Consider the following 22,706-nt stretch of genomic DNA (forward strand, 5'->3'; position numbering starts at 1 on the left):
CAACCCCTCAAATGTCTCATGGGCTCAGAAGCAATAGGCTCAAATAGTGTAGAAATCTTAAGTACATAATGTGCCCCACAGCTCTACACAAATCCGGATCAATAATCAGATCAATAAAATGTTAATGAAAGTTAGTAAAGTTTGTTAGAAGAACATTTTCCAAGTGCATCAAGTTCTACATGGTGTAGTTGCTTAACACTTTGTGGAGCCAATATGTTCTCCCTGGAACGGCAAGCCTTTTTCACACCTAGACTGAAACCGGTGGACTTGTTTCAAGCATTAAGTGAATAATTCTTGGAACATTCCTGATCCTTATTGATGGGATCCAAATCACCTCTTTCCAAGAACTTTGTGCTTTCACACGGCTCCGCCACGTATGTTAGAATGTTCTCTTCTGAACACAACTCCTATGCAACTAACCCAGATACGTTCTTAAGACGCACCAGGGGCGATAGTTCCATCTATGGAGTTATTTTGCATGCCATATTGAACATACATGCCTTCATGAAATGTCCAATAAATTCAACATCATAGCTTGTCTTTTAGAATTGTTCCCATCTCTTTTTCCTTATTCATTCTGAACTTGGATGGGGATTCCTGCGATACACTTACTGAGCTTAGAGATTAGGCCTCTGGATTCTGCTGATACATTTAAGGGCCTCAACTTCCCTACTGTCAAGGAGTTCTCCCTTCAATCTGAGAAAGGGGAAGCTTTCCTGTTGGTCGATATTCAGTTCGACTACCAGGGTATGTGAGCGAGCTTCAAGCTCTTTGTGTCAACCCGCCGTACACCACCTTCTTCCCAGACAAGCTGTTTTTGCGGACATGGGCATATTTCTTGCCTAAAGTCATGACGCTGTTCCACATCAGTCAAAGCATCACCCTGCCAGTGTTCTATGCTCTTCTTCACCACTCTAAAGAGGAGGAGAGACTCCATCTATTGCACCCTAAAAGAGCAGTGAGTTTTTACATATATCGTACTAAAGAACACCGGGTGGGTAATCAGCTCTATGTGGGATTTGCTGCGGCAAAAAAACTGGTTTATGCTCTGCATTAAGATCTGCTGTCCATTTGCTAAAGCGCAGCCTCATGAAGGACGGTGTACTCCTTCTACCTGAACCAAAGCTGCTACCACAGCATTGGCACACAGGGACTCTTTTTTGCCAGGAGTCTACATGGACCTCCCTCCATACCTTGACAAAGTAATATTGTCTGGATAGTCAGTTTCGCAGAGAAGAGCCTTTTCCCTGCTCGGTCCTCCAGGACTTTCTGGTTTGAGTTCATTCATAGACCCACTCCGAATTGGTATTGCTCTGGTATCTGTTCAAAAGGTGAGGAAACTGCAGCTAGAAGTCTCTATCAGAAGAACAAGTTACTTACCTTTGATAACGCTCTTTCTAGTCGAGACTCTATCTAGCTGCAGATCCCTCACCAACTGTCCCATCCTCCCCATTCTGTGATTGGGCTCTGCCCAATAATAAGATCGAAAAGTCTAGGAATTTGAACACTGGTCACAACCAATTTGCTTTGGGGGATCTGTGTCTAAGGGCACAGACAATCTCAAAAGCAACCGGAGTGGCGCCTATATAGGCTCCGGATGTCATTGTTGGAGAGGAATGGTGTCTGTGTGGCACAGCACCACCTACCTGTGTGCAGAGGTACTGCTGCTTTTTTTTTTTTTAGATCAACATGAAGCCTGTGAAATATTCAAAAGGTGAGGAATCTGCGACTACATAGTCAACGAGAAAGAGAAGTACCAAAGGTAAGTAACTTGTTCATCTAGATCATCAAATACTTCATATTTTCACTGCCAATTGGAATCCATTTTATCCATCCATGAGCCAGGTTTCCTTGTTTGGTTTATGTAAAGGCATCCAAACTGGCTTGGATTTGTTGACTTTCAGACATCCCACTGTGCAGTTGTTCTCAGTCACCTCGAAAACCCCTGGTTTAGAATGGGTGGCATCAGATGAGAAATGCAATGTCACCCCTATCTTGTGTCCTATGTTGAACTGAATCTTTCTGATCAGCCCCCATTCACTTGTAGCCCCCCTTTAAACACTCTTCTGGGTGTGCATCAGGATCTCATCTCATAATTTTCTGTGATTGAAAACATGAAGAACCATTCCGCACCTTTAAACATCTTTTTGGCATCAACAGATTTCGTTGTATCTCTTTGCATGAGATGTATCAAATTCACCATCTTGTGAATATCATTGGCATCTAGCCCGTTTCTAAAAAACACAGGCCACTGGTTCTCCGCATATAAGTTTGGGCAGAAGTGCATCCAGCCCGTTTGCCAGTTCTTTGCCAACATTTACACATCAGTGTAGCCGAGTGAAATGGGCCTATCGGCTCTGCAATCTCGATGATCATTCACTTCTTTCTGAGAATGATGGGAATGAGGGCTTATAACATTGTCGTGGAGGAGAGCCTCCCTATGAACACTATTAAAAAAGCCTACTAATCGAGGCAACTAAATACTTCCAAAACTCTTGTAAAGTTTGAAGGTAAATCCATTCTCACTGTGACTTACCAACCAGCATTCTTTACTCCCTTTGAAACCTTATCCTTCCGAGCTTATACTTCGCTATTAAGACTCTCCTTTTGCCATATCACCATTACTTCACTAGCATCAAGTTTACTATAGTAGGCGTAAAGTTGGCCAACTAAATTTCTTTTACTAGTCTGGATATACATTTGTTTGTCCAATATTTTGTGTACTGTTCACTCCTATTGCTGCGTTCACAGGTGAGCAGCTAAAATAAAGTCAATTCTTTCACCTTGTATTTTCGTTCCAGGATCCTCAATTTACTCTCTGTGTCGTCCATGAATAGTGCTTCAGTTCTAACCTGTAGTTCTGCAGATATCTGATCCCTCTGATTGGCTGTCTGCCACACCTCCATTCCCAAAATCCCCTTCCTCCAGTATTCTCAGTCTTGCAGCCTCTGTGCCATCAACACTCCCCTCGGTATCTCATTAAAGCTCTTATAGAGGTCATTTGTGTCACTTGTCTGTTGTCGCGTTCAGAAACGTAGTACTGAATATCGAGTTGAATCTCCCCTCGTAGCACTCCGTCTTATAAGATGGGGCTGTTGCATATCAAGCCCTTCTCATGTATGTGCCAAGTCCAAGCTTCTGTACTCAGTATTGCCACATCAGGTCATGCCAAGGTACAGATGCTTATCTGCCCATGTAATGTAGGCATATCCCAAGTGAGGAAGCCATATTTAATTCAGGCATAAGAATCTTTCGCTAGACAGTACAACGCGTCTGGCGCAAGAAGTACCTGCTGGACCGGCCTCCCCTATTTAACTCTTTTATAGTATAGTGAGTTTTAATAACAAAGATTATTGACAGGTTTTGCCCAGAGAGCACCCAACTTATGAGTAAGTAGTTGGTGGGGGAGTTAGACATTCGGCATTGAGGATGCCCCATTTCACGTAATTTTTAGAATTACCTCCCATCTTATCTTTACTAAGATACCCATCTTGTGTCTCCACTTCCCTCACATCAGCCTGGTCAGAGACCCACTTCTACCAGCCACTAAGACACCACCAGCCCACCAACCTGAGTAAGAAAAGAGGAGGAATTTAAATAGAAGAGGTAAGAAAAGTAGGAGGAAAGTGAAAGATCAGTGTTTACACAAGCATCTTCACTATACTCCAAAACAAGAAAAAGGAAAACACTCTCACACTACTTTAAGAATAGTTATGACAGAAGTGCTATTGTGTCTCAAGGCAGAATACAGAATAGCATTTGGCTGGAGAGGTAAATCCTCACTTTCTAGACCAAGGTCCTTAAAAACCACACTTCGACCATGAGTTCCATCTCTCTTGGGGTCTCCCTGCGCTCCTCAGGAACCAATAAAATGGTACCTTGCATCTACTTTCCCTGTTGACGGCATCAGCCAGCGCTGAGCGAGGTCCCGTTCCAATTCTGAGACTCTTGCTTCCATGTGGGGTCACCCATGCCTTCTCTCTGTTTGGTCTCCTAGACTGAAAACTCTTTCTTCTACCGCTTACAGTGGTTTGTCTATCCTATAATTGACTCTGCTGCTTGTGCTCGCATCAGTCGGACTTCATCCAATTGTCTTCTGATGTACACTGGGTACAATGACCCACCCCATACCTTTGCCTGAGTGCCACTGGATCTTGAAAGGGTCAAATAACTGAATTTATCCAATCATCTGATGCATTATCATTACTCTGATTTCTCTGTTCCTCTTTTTTCCAACAGCACATCTTGTTTGACTACATTATTACAAAGTTTTCAAGGGAAGTTGAATATGTGAATGATGGTCGAATTTCATCCAGGTTCATATTTGAAGATGACATGTTGTACACATCTGCTAGGATCCTAATGAACTCTTGCCTCGTGACCTGAGTCTTGCTCTCCTCTGCAGGTGGTGCCCAGGAAGGCCTGCAACACTTGGGACCTTATGGAAACATCCCAAACATCGTGGCCGAGCTGACGGGCGACAATATCCCAAAGGACTTCAGTGAGGACCAGGGTTATCCCGACCCGCCGAACCCCTGCCCGCTCGGGAAGACAGGTAACCTGCCTCTGTTACAGCTATCGGAGATTTAACAATTTACACGGTCACAAGTTAACACAGAGGTTGATCTGCGGGGGTGATTGTTGTGTTACTGTCTGTGGAGGGGGTACTTATGAAGTGATAAACCTGAGCGAATGAGAGAGAGACAGAGAGAGAGAGAGAGAAATATAAATCGAGATTCAACATGGAAGAGGATAGTACCAAAATGTGGAACAAAATCCAAGACAGAACTGATTGTAGTAAGTACAGCACGGCTTACAAAATTACCTAAGCAAACCTGGGGCACGTTACCTTTAAAGATGACCTTAAAAATTGTCTATGGCTCAATATTTGTAGAAAAAGTTCATCAGCTTGAGAAATTACCATGTACAACTTCATCCTAACACACCGCCACCCAAAACTGGGCTTCATTACAGTATTATGCGTGGAAAAACCTGACAAAGTAACTTGGGGACACGCAGCAACCTGCTGCAAACAGAGGCACATTCAGCGGATGTTGCCCAACAACTAAGTTATCGTTGCAAAGTTCCTGGAAAAGTCACAGCCCAACCACACCCTTGGTTTTTTAAGGTTTGTTCAATGAATTTGAATCAGGCTTCAGAAGGAGGCAGGGGTGATTCCAAGAGGTGATCAGAATGACGCCCAGCAGACGTCTTCTGCTTCAGCAACATCATTTCTGACACGTTCATTCGGTTTTATAGAAATAATTAAAATGGCGAAAGCCATCAGTGATTGCAGTAGGGCAGATCCATTCCCTGTGCATCATAAAAAGCAATTGGAGATGTTTATCAGTGGGTTTCTCCCCAGAATTAACTTAGCAGAAACAGGGGATTTGCAAATGTCTGCTTAGAAACGCACCGTTTGCTCCTTCAAGGTTTCCGAGAGTGATTGTTTAATATAAAACACTAACAATTTAAAAATGATGGTGTCAGACAAGGACATATACGTGTCAAAGAGGCATGCCGGCCAGGTGTAGATTCATAATAGCATATAATATAAATTGTATTTATTTATGTTTGTGGCTCATACAGCACAAACCTAGCGCGAAGTAATGGAAAGCTGTACAAAGTTTGGGATGGGAAATTGTACATGAGAGAGAGGGGGCTGCAGGTCAAGGGGCTTACAAGTGCGATCACCTCACCCAGAGGGTTCATAGCTGCCAAGTTTTCAGATTGCTTATGTGTAACATTTTCATAATTTCAGTGTAATTATGAGTGACATGGATGAAAAACAGCTGCTTACAACTAAACACAAACAAAACGGAAGTACTCATCATGGACCCAAACCCTGACACCTGGAACGACACCTGGTGGCCCCCCGCCCTCGGAAGCCCATCCCACCCCCACGGACCACGCACACAACCTGGGAATCATCCTGGACTCAGAGCTCAAAATGGACTGCCAGATCAACTCTGTGTTGTCCTCCTGCTTCCACACCCTCCGCCTCCTACGTAAGACCTTCAAATGGATCCCCCAGAAAGACTGTCACGCACGCCCTGGTCACCAGCAGGCTCGACTACGGCAATGAACTCTATGCCGGAATAAACAAAAACCTCACCCGCAAGCTACAGAACATCCAAAACGCTGCCGCAAGACTGGTCCTCAACCTGCCAAGACACTGCCACATCTCCGAGCACCTGCGCACACTCCACTGGCTCCCCATCGAAGCTAGAGTCACCTTCAAGATGCTCACCCAGGCTCACAAGGCCCTCCACGACACCGGACCAGCATACCTGAATAGCCGACTCAAATTCCAAGCACCCCAAAGGATCCTACGATCAGCCCAGCTCTCCTACTCTGTGGTCCCCCATACCAGAAAGACCAGATCAGGTGGCCGCCCCATCTCCTTTCTCGCGGCCAGAGCCTGGAACGCCCTGCCTCTCCACCTCAGACAGACAACATCTCTCCCCATCTTCACAAGAAACCTCAAAACCTCGCTCTTTGACAGACCCCCTCCTTGATGGACTGGAACCTGTGAAACCCCCTTACCCCAGCGCCTTGAGACCCTCACGGGTGAGTAGTTGCGCTTAACAAACACCTGATTGATTGATTGACTGAGTGACATTCAACGACTATGAGTGAGCAAAATCAAAGAATGAAGACGAGGGAAACACATAAATATCAGAAATTACACTCATTTGAGCAACGGGAAACTAAGAAGATCTTAAAACTGCTGCAAAGCACCAGAAACGGAAGGGCAGTACACAGCTGACAAGTTGTCAGACTGCTAATGTGTGGCATTTTGGTGGTTTCAGTTTGTTTATAAGTCACATTCTACTGCCAAACGAGTGACACTTTCTCACAAGTATATCAAAGCAGTAACTAGTATTTTTGTGCTTCTCTGTGAATTTTCGATTGTTATGCAAGGTAAAAACCCAGCTTCTGTAGATAACCAGTGAAAACCAGTCAAGGCCAGACAAATGGAAAACCTTGAAATATGAGCAACTCTAAACCACATGCTTTTTGATTCATGTTGGTAACTTTGTGCTGCATACTTATGCTCACTACGCCACTGGAGTCAAGCTATCCTGGCTGATGACGGCTGATAGCCAGAAACCGGTCCTAGGATGCTTGATTCCGGTCCAGGGAAGACATGGCTTGGCAGTTCGGGCTGGACTGTTCCCATGAGGCACAGGGTCAAGACTGATTTGCATATGGCCATGTCTGAACTGGGGTGGTGTAGTGGGCAAAAGAACGATGGATTTAACCCAGATCTCTTGACTGGGGGAGAATGTCTGCATTGTCAGCATTCCGTCCATCATTTGTTTGTTGTAATACTTATGCTTGCCTAACCATCTCAAATCGCTATGAGTGGAACCTTCTTTGTGCACAGCTACTTTGCTAAAGTGACTATCTCCGGTCCAAAGGATCCGGTTGGTCATTTGGTTTTTAGCACAGGAATGCACACAGTGTTAATTATGTCAGGGCTCTGGGCAATGTGCATAGGATCTCTACACTGAATCTCTAATCTGAGGATAAGGTGACTCTTCAATAAGTAGAGAAAGCGGATGACCAGACCATACACCAGTCTTGGCCGGCATGACTCGCAGGTGGGGGGGGTCGCACGGGGGTGCACGTTTTCCTGCTGCTTTGCTGCTCAGGGACAGGAAGCAGGCAGCCTCCCTCCCCTCCCCAAGCCAATCACAACGCTGCAATGGTAGCGTTGTGATTCGTGGGGACAGTGCCCAGCCGGGTGCCTATGGGGGGGCCATACATAGAGAAAATGCAAAGTGCGCATGACTGGTTTGGTTAGCCCCAGAGGCCCGACCAAACAGTCAGGGCCCACAGCAATGGGCAAGCCACTCCCCCCCGACCCTCCCGTCCCCAACCAGGCATACCCTTCTGTTTTCTCGCAGTGCGAGAAGCAGAAACATAAAATGTTATTTAAAATACTATTTTATGTTTCTGCTTCTTGCACTGGGAGAGAGCAGTGGGGCGACGCCCTAATGGAGGAGCCGCCCCGCCACACATTAGCTCTATGTTGTGTTGTCAATAGTCTCCATCTGCCTGTTCTCTGCAATGAGAGAGGGGGAAACAGCAATGATGGATTCTCATGACTACATTGAAAAAATGCAGAGAGTTTACATCACTTACCTTCAAACTGAGGGGTAAAGCCACAGGGCAGGGCTGTCGTCACAAGTGGCGGCGAGCAGCTGGGGCCATTTGCAGCAGACCCTGCTCCTTTTAGGGCCCAACACTGCCACTGCTCATCTAGTTACATAAAGGTGATTTAGTCTGTGTGCAATAGACCACTGCTGTATTTTCCTACATCATATACTATGGCCTTACTGGATAGTTAAGTAGGCCATTTAGGAGTTAGGCAATTTCACCATGTGTTAGGAGTCAGAGCACACATACTGCGGCATGGACAGCAGTGCCCTAGTATTGCAGAGTTAAAGACAATTCTCTGTTTTTTGTTCTTCAAAACAAACTCTCGATTTGGGAGTTTGTTGCTTTTTGAAAAACAAAAAGATGTCAATAGTATGGTGTATGGCTGTCAAAACTGATGGTGGCAGTACACCAAACGTTTAGTACATTGAAAGGAAGTGCTGTGACAGCGGTTCCTTTCAGTGTACAGAGATGATCGCTGAGGCCCAGGCATCTTTAAATCTGGCAGCAGAGGACCCGCGGGATGGTGGAGGTAATGTCCTCCATCATCATCCCAACAGATACTACTCGGCCTCCAAATTTTAAATCGGGCCCTAAATCTGAAGGTAGAAATCGTGGCCGGGCAAAGGTGTGAAAAGTATCCACCCGACACGAGGATTTGGGCGGCCTCAAAATTTAAATTTCTCCCACTCTTAGCTTTTCCTATCAAAACTAATGCCAAAACAAACAACCTCCTCCAGCTGCTATCCGGCTTCGAGAGGACTTCAATAAATACAGTCGGGAAGCTTGCACCGCGGAGGATTTTGACTTTCAATTCAGAAACTTAGGGCCTGACGTAGAGGTTGACAAGGTAGCACTGAGGGTGGCAGAGGACTTTATATCCGCCACCCTGCCTTTACTTTTCCCACCACATTTAGAGTTCACTGCCTGCCCTGTGGTGAACTCTCTGGGTTTGTGTGAACCGCCATCACAAAGGTTCACACAAAGCCATTTAAAAGTACATCTGTCATTGGTGGTAGACCCTTACACAAAACTTCTAAAACTTTTTGCTTTTCCAAAAGCAAACTCCCAAAGCACGAGTTTGTTTTTGGAAAAGTAACAATTAATGTCCCTAACACCATAGGAGTTTTACCCCATGTCGTAGGGTTAATTTTGTTTTTTTACTGTCCCACATCAGCGGGATAACGAACAGTAAAAAATGCCATATGACTTCCCACCCTAAATAGGATGGGTGGTTGGATGGCTTACCTCCAATGGCCAAGAGTACTTTAGGCCATTGGAAGAATGTTTACACTGACGTAGTAAATTTTACTCTATCAGAATAAACCTGGCGGTCTTCCAAATTAATTAATTAAACCAAGCAGATGGACTGAGAGGGTACTCCCTCGCCGTTGCCCTACGTCAGAAGTTAAAATCTTGGACCGAGGTGAACCCACTTGGTGTATCCGACCCAGGCTCCATCATGGTCGGCCTGAAATAGCGCTTATGTCCCAGTTAGTCGCGAACAGTGAGTACTGTGGCACTTTAATTTTCTTTAGTGCTTTTTACCGTACATCTTTAGAAATTAATATCTACAATTCTCCTTATTGGACTATTTTGTTTTGGCGTCTTTGTGCTCATTATTCTCTATTTTTCTAAATTGGTTGTGGGTTTTTTATTGTGTTGTGTTTCAACTTATTAACTGTTTTGTTACTGGTAAATACTTAACACATTTTCCTAAGTTAAGCCTGTCTGTTATGCGCCATAGCTACCAGGAAGTTGAGCCCAGGGTTAAGCTCTTGAATCTCTATTTTACGCTAACAAGGTTGTGGCCTTATTCCTTGTAGAGGACTCCCATCCACCTCCATTATTTGGCCACTTTCTTACAGAATGGATTTGAGAAAATCAATACAAGTGTGCAATATCATAACTTTGTGCGCAAAATTAGGTAAATTATTTCGCATACTTGCCTCATTTTGGGGTAAACCTTTCCTATTGAAAGTGTTTTTGCAAGAGAATTTTCCTGAAAAGAAGTGTGTTTGAGGGACCATTTTCCCACTAAGGGGTCGATTCCAATGCCGTTCGGAAGTGCTTCGAATCAGATTTGTGTTTGCCGAATTCGATCCGGCACCCTTGTTTCCGACCGAATCGTACAAACTTCCCAATGACCAAGTACGATGCCTGGAAACCGGTAGGCTGTCTGAATCGGTTCCAAAAGGCATTGGGACAGTTTGTGTCTTTCAGAGCCAAATCGTATAGCTCTATGGACTTGGTTTCCGAGCGAGTGAGTACGATGACCAATTCAGACAGACGTTCCGATTCGGTTTCTCCGGAACGAATCGGCTGCCGGAATCTGTCTTTGGCAAGTGTGTTGTATGCTCTGTGAACTCCTCAAGGACATTACCATTTTTGTTTCTGGTGTGCAGAGGCTAATCCCAGGCTTAATCCAGATTTTAGGGTTCCTCTTCTTTGGATAGAAAAAAGCAGAGGAACAGGGGGCACTCTACAGAAACAGGCTACAAACCAATGCAAATTTTAAAGAGTCCTAAACACTTGATGGAAAGTATGTGCCAAAACTTAGTCTCTTTGACTGCTGGGTAGAGAAGCAAGATGACTTTTGATTAAAACAGAGCCCAGTTGTCATTGGTTAAATGGTTGTCAATCCGAATAGGTGCCTAGGCAAGGCCCTCACCATTTTGCCATCTTTGGAGGCATGAACAATCCAATTGAAAGCAATATTCCTTTTTAATGCCCTGGAATCCACCCTGATATCCCATTGAACTGTGGTGACACTTTGTTTTGCAGTTTTAACAAAATGAATCTTTTACACAGATGGACTAAAACATTGTTGGTTGTCGCTCTATCTGCTGCCACATGGTCTCATTCGCCCACCCCTACTCAAGAGGACCTTATTAAGAGCATTATCTTTGCCTTTCTAAGTCATGTTTGATCAATGTTCTCATCTTCCTACTGTGGTTTCTTCTCAAATGTTGTCCCTTTTCTCTCTATTTTGCTGTAGAGGAGCACTTTGAAGCCACCTTGTGTGACATGTGGCACTGCTTGGGAATTAGGACATAATATGGCATCCTTTGGGCCTGATGCTTGTATGAGGATCTTTACATTGCTTGGAACCTACAGTGGTTGACTTGGGTACTTTCACTCCCTTGTTCATACAATTCTTTTCATGGTTTCTAGTTGGGGATGGCTGCTTGGAAGACACACCAGACACAGCGGATTTCAGCCGGGAGTTCCAGCTGCACCAGCACCTGTTCGATCCAGAGCACGACTACCAAGGCCTGGGAAAATGGGTGAGTAGAATTGGGTCCTGTCTCTTTAAATGCCATCGGAAGCATTCCCACCTCACCCTCTTCCGCCTATTTACTTCCGGGGGAGAGACTGTAGCTGACCAGGTGTAGACTACTGACTGCCATAAAGCAGCAAACAATACCAGTATTTCCTCTCCCAAGAGCCTTTTAAAGTCACTGATATGAAGATATTGTATAGTTAAGGGGACAAGGTCCTGTTTGATCGAGCTGTTTCTTGGAGGTGGGGGTGCAATCAGATTGTGGATTTATGCATATTTTACTCTCCCCAAGTAGGTTTAAGAGTATCACATTTTTCTTGACTGTGTTTGAGCAAAATACGTTTCCTGTGTACCTATTAATTAAATTGTGCCAACTTGTCGTGATATCCCTCTTTGCCCAGTTAAGTGTTTTACTGCCTGCCCCACCATGTGCACCCACGGGCATAGGGAATTGCGGAGTCAGTATCTCTGTGGGACCTTCTTGCACCCAACAGACCTCTGAAAGGCCCACCAGAGCCACAAAGAAAACTTCCAGGGACAAGGCCACAAAATGGCAGGTCAAGTTTTGATACATTTTTAGGTAGTGACCACCAACTTAGTGTTATGGAAAGGGTATTTGGTGCTGTCAGAAACTACAGACAGATTAGCATGGGGGGGCAGGCCCCATGCCAAAGCTGACTACCCGCTGACCATCTTTCAGCTGTGATAGGCAGTGTGACTTCTGCCAATGCTGCCGGGCCAGGTCCTTCCCGGACCAGAAAGCGGGGGTCCTGGGACCGGTTCCGGGGTCTTGCCTCTGATCATCCGGGTTAGCTTGGATATGGTGGCGTGCTCGCGACACCACTGGATTCAAGCTAGCCTGGCAAATCAAGCATTAATTAGCCTTTACTGCACTATTATCCTGTATTTTTCTTGACTGTGATATTATTGATGTTATTTGTCTTATGCTCTCGGAACAATTGTAAAGCCCTCTGATACCCACAAGGGTCATGTTCGTACTATATAACTTTCTAAATAAATAAATGGGTATTGCTTACCGGAGGGAGGCACCAGGAGGGAACACATAATGGGTGGTGACTCCCACCTGGCACCCCTTTCTGGTCTAAATCTACTTAACACTACATCAAAAAAATGTCCCTTTGGGATTCTTTAGTAGCATACCACAATATAACCACACCCCATTCAAACAATCAGTCAATCACCAAATTATATAGTGTAAGCCAAAAATTCAATATATTAAAAAAATGTTTAAAAAACATACACAATGCATGAATTACAAGTTTAAAATAATAACTGTCATCAGGTATTTCATACCAAATGTCATATTAAACAATGTTAAAAATATCAAAGTGCAAGTAAAAATGCATAACCAAACCAATAATCACAAAAGGTTCAATATATAATAGGTTTTCTATAAAGAACCCCTCTATGGTTTGGTGATCTAAAGACCAAGAAGCGACGCATTTCGGTGGTATAATGTAGGTCCAACCACCTTCTTCAGGCTTACTACAAAGTTGTCTCCCAGCACTTTGTTCAAAGAGCTGAATTTCTTCGTTCTCATAGCGGGGACTTGTTTTATCCAGTGAGCTAATCTTTTCTCGTACTTTCACGGGATCTCAAATAACTAGGCAGACACAATATCTTGCCCTCATTCTTCAATTGCGCAGACACAGGGATACCTTATCTCATAAATCCCTATGTATCCTTCAGAGTTAATTAACTCCCTTTTGCAAGCGGCCCGTAATGTTACTGGGACCCAGTACCGATATCCTTGATCAAATCATAAAAGCTATAAACCATCAGTTACATTGATAAGAACAAGAGCTTGTTTCCAGAATATTAGTTGAAAGGATCACCACTCAATTTCATTGAGAGAGAATATACCGGGACTAAAAAGCCTCCTGCTGTATCAACGCTCTTGCTCGAAGCCCTACGAATCTACTTAAACCAACTGTAAGGTAGGCAGAGCATGTAATACATTGCCCCCAATTATTATAATACACATTCTAGCAATCAAGTGTATCCTGCAAGAATATACTGAGACGTTTATTTTTTGCAGAGAAAGCACAGATCCTTTTCTTAGATTTCCAAAAATCTGCATTCAGTAAATGGAACATTTCTAACACTGATCCCTATGGGTGTAGGTGCACATTAACCATTAGAAGCTAATAAGCATACCAATGCACATATTGAAGGGACTAAATGAGATTAAAGGAAAAAGGTATTAACTGATCTTCTGAAAACGCGGACCTAGGCATTCTTTTGAGTGAGATCCAGCTGTCTGTTCCACAATTTAGCCACTAGGAAACGAGAAGTTTGGCTACAAGCTATTACTCTCATAGGACTGGGTACATTCAGGGGCAGCTGGTGACATTTGAAAGTGGTGGGGCATAAAATTATTGTCATACTGCACCCCAGCGAGCGAGCGTAGCGTGCGAGCCGGAACAAACTATGGAGGTTCGGGGGGGTCTCCCCCGAGAAAAATGTGAAAAAACAGTGGACAAATGGTGCGTTTTCAAGCAAATTTGAGAAAGCAGGAAGGTTAATAAAGCAACGGCGAAAGTGCAGTTATTACATTAATAAAGATATCTTCCAAAGATGCCTCCCAAAGACATGTCCAGTACAGAGCCACAGGTGGGCAGGCTGTTCGGTATAAACTTCAGAGACATTGCTGAGGCTCCTTCGCAGAGTCGCCACATGATCAGACTTCTGTCCAGTAAAACCACAGACCCGACCACTCACTAAGATGTTAGTTTATTCAGTCCTGCGTTGATCATTTATTCTGCACTCCATCAAATACCTCAGGTTGTTTAGGTAAAAAAGAGATCACTTCTCTTCAAAGGAGTTCATGCTAGTCTAGGTTTCCTGAGGTAGGCAGGTGGCCACTCCTTTCCAAACCCAACCTCACTCGGGCGTGGCACAACAAATAACACTCCCTAGTACTGTCAATAACAGGCGTCACGCGCAGATCACGGGTCAATGCGCATTAACATTCTGCGTTATCTTGCTGCGGTTGGATCCGGGGATCTGTAGATCACACACACAGCTCTGCAGCAGGCGCATTTACTTTTCCCAGCTATCCTGGCGGAACTTAAACCAAGAGCTTATAAATCATCCACAAATGCCTGTAGAAGGCGCGTCGACTTTCCGGGCTAGTACATGACTGCATGTGAATCTGTGCGGAAGGTGCATTCACCCACTGACCTAGCGAACAATGTGTCCAGTCCAGCTCTGTACCACACAAGGGATGTGACTGGACACCTGTAGGTGGAGGTGCTCGGTCTGTGTGGTGTATCCCAGCGTGCCTTGGCCTAGGAATGGAGGACCACGCTGGGGGGGCCATGGGTGGACAGGGCATGTTTACAAGGGCATTTCAAGACCTATTCTGTCAGGCCGATATCGCAGGCTCAGCATCAGCTCAGCTACAACAAGCGCCTAGATGCCAATCTTTCACAGTGTGCTCTCTACCGAATGTATCAACGCCCCCCTGACGGACCAGCCCCACCCCCGTTAGATCAAGCACACCCGACCTTCAGCAAAAGGCTTCACTCCCACCGGGTCTTATTCTTATCTTCACGTGACATAGCTCTGCTCTATAGGCCTTCTACGTCAGATGTAAGTTGCTTGCACAGTTCTGTGTTTTTAGGTCTCGCCTGACCCAGCGCATGCGCTGGTCTGGCGAGACTTTTTGAGAGGGCTCCCAAAAGTGCTACCAGGCCAGCCTAGAGCTACAGTGCATGTGCGTGGGCGCGCGCGCCGCGCTTGACCGCGATTACTTTCACTTTCGCTGCCGCACGGCCACTTTGATGTTTGATCGCGATCACTTTCGCGGCCGCACGGCCGCTTGGCATAGCCAATAGGTCTCGCTTTTGGGACCTTATAAGTATTTAGTTATGCTAAACACTTATAAGGTCCCAAAGGCGAAACCTATTGGCTATGCCAATGATTGTTTCTTTTAATTTTAGAACTTGTAGTTCTGCGTGTACAAGGGGGACACAATAACAAAGTTCAGGATGCAAATTTTCAGCTCTCCTACTTTTCAGAAAATGCCTAAAAGCCTATATTTTTCACTTTAACTCACTTCCTTTACTAACCCTTCTTTCAGCTATAGCGCATAGAGACCTTCGGGTGGTTTGTCATGCTTTGCAAACTCCCAATATAACATAACAATGTCTTATGACGCACAATACTGGCTGAGCTTTGAGCAGCTAGAGCTTATAGGCGGTTCAATTGACAGTGCTGTGCCACTCACGAGTGCCTAATCATGTAAGACTATGGATGTGTAGGGGACCTGGGTGACGGAACTGTGTGCTCATGGACGAATCCCCCAATCTCCTAGAGCATCAAATGTCATCTGTCAAACACAGAGAGTGCCGAGAACAGTGCTAAAACGTGTGGCTAGGCGCTGTATAAACAGATTAACATTCAAGCAAAGACGCACTTGACTGCATTGTGTGCTCCTGAACGAATCACCTAATCTGCCTGAACATCAGTTCTCACTGTCAAAACGGGAGTGCTGAGAAGCGGGCGAGTAAGGCGCTCTATAAGTAAGTGGACCTTTTACGCAAAGTAGTTCACTCTCTGAAAGTTCCAAGCCAGACCGGGTTCTCTTATCCGTGCGCCTACAGGGTGCAGGTACCAATCTCTACGCACCCCGGTCCCTCCCCCTCCCTACCAAAGGTCATATACTGCATGCTGTTTCTCCTCGTGCGTCAGCAGAGGCAGTGTAAAGATATGGGGAGTCCATGCAGAATAGCATTTTGCTGTTGGAGGACTCCCCTTCCCTTAGTACAAATGGATTTTTTTCTGACCTTTTCTTCTAATTTTATGCCAACGAGCGGTGGTGCCCTAAGGCTGATGCTTACTTCGCCTTAAGGAAGAGCGAGCCCGGGTATCGCTGCGTATAACACAAATTTACTTTCTCAAAAGTACACAGTCGCTAGCAACCCTTTTTGTGTCCACTCATAACCTGGCTCAGTGTCTGCGCGGATTCTCTCATTCATTCTATCTGTGCTGCTTCATTCCCACTCATAGCCCCCCACCCCCCACTTCCCACCCGCAAACATTTCTGTTCTCCTTGACCTCCTCCCTAATTTCCACAGCACGAGCGTCGAGCGTCGAGCAGTCCCAGCTCGCTACAAAAACAAAGGCGTGGGAGGCACGCAGTGCGCGTGCTTACTAGCAAATGAGGTAAAACGCATTTCCTAGCAGCTCTGGTGCACTCAGCAGTGGCTGGAAAAGGCTTTCCATAGCAGTCACTGGCAGTCGTGCTCCAATACTCGTACCGCCTCTGTGAGTCCTTCTGGGCCAGGGTCCGACTCCTGGTTTGGCGCATTGGAAATACTGCCTGCGTCACTCTCAGCCAATCCAGACGCTGCTCCAGCAGCAGCGTCAGGATTGGCTTGAGCAGTAGTGCGCATGTTCTGTGTAGGGCTTAACAAATTTTGCGACCAGCCCGAACATGCGCACTAGGCTGCTCATTAGAAGAGCAACATGGAACGACCCTCGCACTTCTAATGAGCAGCCTAGTGCGCATGTTTGGGCTGGTCGCAAAATGTTTAAGCCCTACACAGAACATGCGCACTCTTGCTGTGCGTTCCGCCGACCACCAGTGATACATATTACCCAGTGTCGATGTCATGTCATGATGACTCATCAGGCACTTGCACTGAACTTCTGCTGCCCCGCCCCCTCTGAGCCGACTGTCTCCGGTGGCCTGGAAAAGCAAATTGAGTGAGAGTGACGGGCTGACGGCAATGCTTGTTTCTCAACTCGAGTGCCTCAAATTAATTAGTGGGGCAACGCCCAAGCGCCCTAATGGACACACCGCCCCTGGGTACATTGAGTAACTTTTGGCCCCCGGATGTCCCTGTGGCATGAATTCTATAATCTAGAGCTTTCCATAAATTACGAATGATATAAAGCAATCTGATCTGAACACTCTGTCTAGCTGGGACCCTAGCACTGGGACCATAGTGTATGTTCCTTTCGATGTGTGCTTGAGACCCTCTTGTCAGGTGTATTTCAATGGGTTGTGGATGAGATGCTCGTTTTTCAGCTCTACTTCTGTAAAGTGATTTACAAATGATTTGTAAGTCTTAGACCCTATAGCTGCTATAGCGATGGTGGCACACTGAATATACAAAACAGTGATGGATGGAATGCTTGAATTAATCTCAGCCACTGGTAATCACTCGAGCTGCATCCCAATCCATCATAATTTTGCTTATCATGCCACCTCATTTTGGACCCTGCTATATGCAAATCAGACTTGATCCTGCTCCAATAGGAATAGTCCAGCCGAAATTTGCCAAATCAGGTCCTACCTTTACCGAAACACAAGCAACCCAGGACCTATGGTGGCAAGACATTGTACAGGCAGAAAGAAAACAAAAGGAAGGTCTAGATGCCAGGCAGTACATGTTGTAACTGGCTAGACCCGAATAGCCTCACTCATCTTGGGCTCCTTCAAGAAGAACCTGAACACATTGTGGCTCACAGAGACTTTCTCAAACTGACACTTCATAGCAAGACGAACTCCAGGCCTGTTGAATGGGGGGCTGAGAGAGCATTATTCCTCAGGCCCCCACTTTTTCAGGGCCTTGCATCCATGCTGCAATTTTGAAGCCAGTCTGCCCTGTTTATTAATGGCAGCTAACATAGCTTAAATCACTAGTTAGTGCCAGATATTGACATAAGGGCCCATTATAATATTTTTGTCTTGGGCCCCTCAAAAGCCACTAATATGCCTGACTAGCTTCCCTCTTTATCAAGAATTCCACCTTCAACCTAAAGGGTACAACAGGACAGCCCCCTTGCTACAAGGGACTGAAACCCCATTTCTGGGGTTTCAAACATGCATTTACAATGCAACCGGCATCCATTTGCGAAAGTGTGAGCTATTGGAATTGTAATTGTTAATGTCTTTTACTCATGCACTTTGGTTTGGAGTGTAGCTGCAATATGTTGTGTGCGGATGTGTGGTATATAAAACTGCTTTAAAATTTACTGAAACATAGAATGGGATTATCTGGAATGGTTCTAAACTGGTTCACTTCCTTCCTTCAAAACAGAACACAAAGAGTCAAGATCAATCAATCCCTATCAAAGGCCACTCCAGTCACTCTTGGAGTACCCTAGGGATCCTCCCTTTCTTCGACACTCTTCAATATGTTTATGGAACCACTCACCGAGCTTCTCAGCTCTTCAAATGTCCACTACCACATGTAGGCAAACGACACACAACTCTACAATAATGTTCAATCACTTGAAGACATCAAGTCCCTCAACGCAACGCTCCAAAAAACACAATCCTGGTTGGCCAAAAAACACTTAAAACTAAACACCCTCAAAACAGAATTCCTCCTAATCGCCCCCCCAGGCAAACAACCATCATCCATGAATGGATGAAGCACCTAACAGCACTAAACAGTCAACCTCACATCATCGACTCTGCTAAATCGTTAGGAATAACTCTGGATAACAAGCTAAATATGCAGAATCACATGAGCGCTACAACTAAAGGAGCACATTTTCAGCTGAACACCTTGAGAAGACTGAAACCCTTCATACCCGCAAATGACTTTAAACAGGCAGTTCAGTCTCTAGTAATCCCCAAAGTGGACTACGGGAGTGTTGCTCTTTGCGGCCTTCCCAGATCAACAACGGCCCCTCTAGGAGCTTCAATCAACGCAGCCGCCAGACTCATCACAGGTTCTAAAAGAAACTGTCATATCTCCCCGGACTTTCATGCCCACAACTGGATACCTTTTGAGGCCAGAATCCATCCGAAAATCGCCTGTATGACACACAAGGCATTACATCACAACACCCCTCGATACCTAGCGGAGAAACTGATACTATCGTGTGGGAACAGAACCACCAGGAGTTCCTTTAATTTTCTTCTGAAACCACAAAAATTTACCAAGAAAAAAACATATAACCATTCCTCCTTAGGAATGGCTCCCAGGATCTGGGCTGCCTTACCCCCAGAAACGAGACAGAACCCAGGAGCAGCATCCTTCAAAAAAGAAGTCAAAGCGATTCTCTTGGCCAAATTCACTTGAACTATTTTATACATTTGTGTAGAAATCTACTATTCTTTATTAGTTAACATTGCTGTATTAACATAACCTGTAGTATCTTTTTGTTTTTCATGTCTTTCACTTGTATATGCCCTGTAAAGCGCTCTGATACCCGCAAGGGTCTTGTTCGCGTTATACAAAACCTTTGAAATAAAAATAAAATAAAAATAAATAAAGTCTTGCATTTATTGAAGGCATGAAGTAGGCATCGAGCTCTGACAACAGAATTCCTCATCCTCCTGCAAAAACATTGATGCTTTGTGGTAGAATTTTTATCTTTGTTGCTAGATATAATATGATCAAATGGTTCTATGCGAAAAAGTCGGCCATAAAAACCAGATAAAAAATATAGGTATTACATATGATTCAACTAACATCATTATGACTATACCCAACATAATAAATAAATAATTTCAAAGCAAAAATATTGCCATTCAAGTTATCCAAATGCAATAGATAGATACAGTAAACCTAGACTCGTACCATGTTTACTAAGCAAGGAAATAGGAGTATTCTATCGACAAGATTTCAGTTAGGATTAAAGCCAAACCGAAAGGGCTGAAACCCCAGATCCTCTCACCTGTTCCTTAACGCACCTGTCCAAAAAAGCTATGTGCTTTATGCAAATGGATAAGCACGTTTAAAATATCAATGTTGTTATTGCCCAGAAGTTAAAAAGCAGAAGTAGTAAACTGCTTTTACTCAGATTACGTTAATCATGCTGGCGTTTTCAAATCTGGAACCAAAATGGGTGCAAAATGCATATAATCTGTAGAACTAAAATGGTCCATCCTCCAGAACAAGAAGAGTCGGATCAAGAAATCTGGATACAAAAGTGAAAACCTTGGGCTTCTTGTAGCTGGGCGACATCTTGTAGCGATAATGTCCCCACTGTGTCTCGTCACACTTTGTGTAATGATTGTGAAAGAATGTGAAATGCACCTAACCTTTCACGAGAATGCGGAATTATAAACATTTTCAACTTTATAAGCCCTTGCTGCAGATCTGGCCTGCAGTTTGGGTAAATGGTATTTAACAATCATTAGGGCCTGGATTTAAATAAGGAGCTAGATAGCCAACCAGAACGCTCCCTTTCGTGGGCAGAGGGATAGGACTGCTGTTATAGGCCTGTGCAAAGAGCATTCCGTGGCTTCCTGTTCCTTCTTCCGCAAGTGTCAGCCTCGCCTCACCTCCACCTTTGCCTTACCTCTGACCGTGGTGAAGGGAGGTGCATGAAAGAGACTTTTCTAGTCCATCGCCTTCCTCAGGCTTTCATCCCTGATTGAAAAACTCCTCTCTAACATCAGCTCCAGCTCTTGCTCTGCTGTGGGGAAAAGCAAGCCCGACTAACCACTGAAGTCTGTTCCTTTCCAAACTTCTGCAGCTGATTGGGCGTGTTTTTCCTCTCATAGTATTGTTTATCATTATGTTTCTAGAAGCTATTTTTTTGTTGGCAACCAGGACTGTGACACAGCCTAAGAAAGTAATGTGCCCCGAATTGAAAACTTTTGTCAAATGGAGAACCCAGAATCAGAACTCTGACTTCCTGGTTACACAGGGCCACTGTTGACACTGAACTACTTCTTCTGCCTGTGACACAATTTTCAACCGTTATGGGGGACTGAGTCCAAGTTGTGCGAAATACGGTATGGTAGGGTATATACCATTGCCACTGGGTGAAGTACTTACTGGATGGGGTGAATATCTCATATTCTTAGTTTTCAATTTAGAGATTAGGCTTTTTTGGGGGAGGAGCTTTATATAGGGCGAACTTGACCCGAAGGTATCAGAGCGCTTTACATGAGAAAAAGTTGTGTTACAGACGGACACATTCATTTTTTCTGTTAGGCATGGGGAAATTACGTGATTTGCCCAGAATCCCAGGATGTTGAGCCGATGCCAAAACTCGAACCCGGTTCCCCAGCTCCAAGGTCAACCACTCTAGCCGTTAGTTCACATCCTCTCCCTATTTATAACATGTAGAATCAGTATGCACACAGAATTCAGCAAGTTAAACCTTTCTGTCTAGTGAGAAGGAAAACTCATGTCAAATGGTCACTTCCAACAGTACTTAGGGAACGGGAACAATCATTCAATCCCTCGGAATAGTCTTTAATTAGACATGCTAAGGAGATGGATGGAAGTGCTTAAATTAATCTTAACTTTTGGGCATATTCAATTCCATAGTGTCCCTCTCATGTGTATCCTTACAGTAGAGAGCCCACTGTGAACTTCAAACAAAGCCGCTGCCCAGAAGGAGCTGGCCGCTGATCTGCTAGGTCGAGCCCAGTGTGCGTCCATTGTTTTTAAAAAAAAAAACATTTTTATTGGCATTTATAGATAGTGATATACGCAGGCACAGGCGGTATCGCCATTATCACAGAAACTTACATATCAGGAGCGCCCAGTCACAGCCTCTTCGACCTCGCAGTCTCGTGGGCGTCCCTATCCTTAGTGGGGCTGCAGGTGCGTTTATGGGACCAGCCTCTGGGTATGCCCTACTGGAGCGCGCCCTGATCGCCTCGCCGCAGGGGTGCCGTGCAATGTGATTGAACCCCTTTGAGGGGTGTCGCGGAGGCTATAGAAATGCAGCCAATGAGTAACTATGAACTAACTGGGGGCAGAGAACCAGGGAATGGGGGTGCACTATGTCGCCTATCAGGAATACTTGTGGCTATGCGCTCGAGAGCTGGACCAACGTGTGGGAAAAAGGTCGGGGTGGTCGCGGATGCGGAGAGGGGGAGGGGGCAGGGGGGGTGGGAGCATCGATCATAGCCTATGAGGGATCTGGCGGTGGGACCTGTGGTGTCTGCCTCTGCGAGGCACCGGGTGCTTGGACTGCCTGCGCCGTTCCCAGGGTGGGCTCCGGAGTCGCTGGCGCCCCTGGGGGGTCAATCAGTCGTGAACTCGCCGCAGCCGCTGTTTCCTGCGTGAAGGCGTGTATTAACATGGCCCAGGGCATGGAGATCGGGTGTTTGCGCATCCCTCGGGCCTCCTCCGTTCTGAGTGTGGTTTCCTCCACCTTGCCCCACTTCTTGACCGCTCCCACCCATGCCGCTAGAGGGGGCCCCCCCGGCGTCTTCCAATGCATAGCGATGCATCGTTTAGCGAGGAGCAACATTCGGAAAGCAAACCTCCTTTCCACTTTCTGCGGCTTATGTCGCCCATGAATA

General features: G+C 45.3%; 1 protein-coding gene across 2 annotated transcripts in view; it reads left to right on the top strand.

The window, feature by feature from the left end:
• Positions 1 to 22,706, top strand: part of SCG5 (secretogranin V) — a 61,946-nt gene that overhangs the window by 23,529 nt on the left and 15,711 nt on the right. For both annotated transcript variants that reach the window (XM_085628100.1, XM_085628099.1), the window contains exons 3-4: positions 4,406 to 4,555; positions 11,341 to 11,453. In XM_085628100.1, the coding sequence (XP_085484226.1) occupies positions 4,406 to 4,555; positions 11,341 to 11,453 (263 nt within the window). The remainder of the gene's footprint in view (positions 1 to 4,405; positions 4,556 to 11,340; positions 11,454 to 22,706) is intronic.

This window comes from Triturus cristatus, chromosome 9, assembly GCF_964204655.1.
Source record: "Triturus cristatus chromosome 9, aTriCri1.1, whole genome shotgun sequence".
Lineage (NCBI taxonomy): Eukaryota > Metazoa > Chordata > Amphibia > Caudata > Salamandridae > Triturus > Triturus cristatus.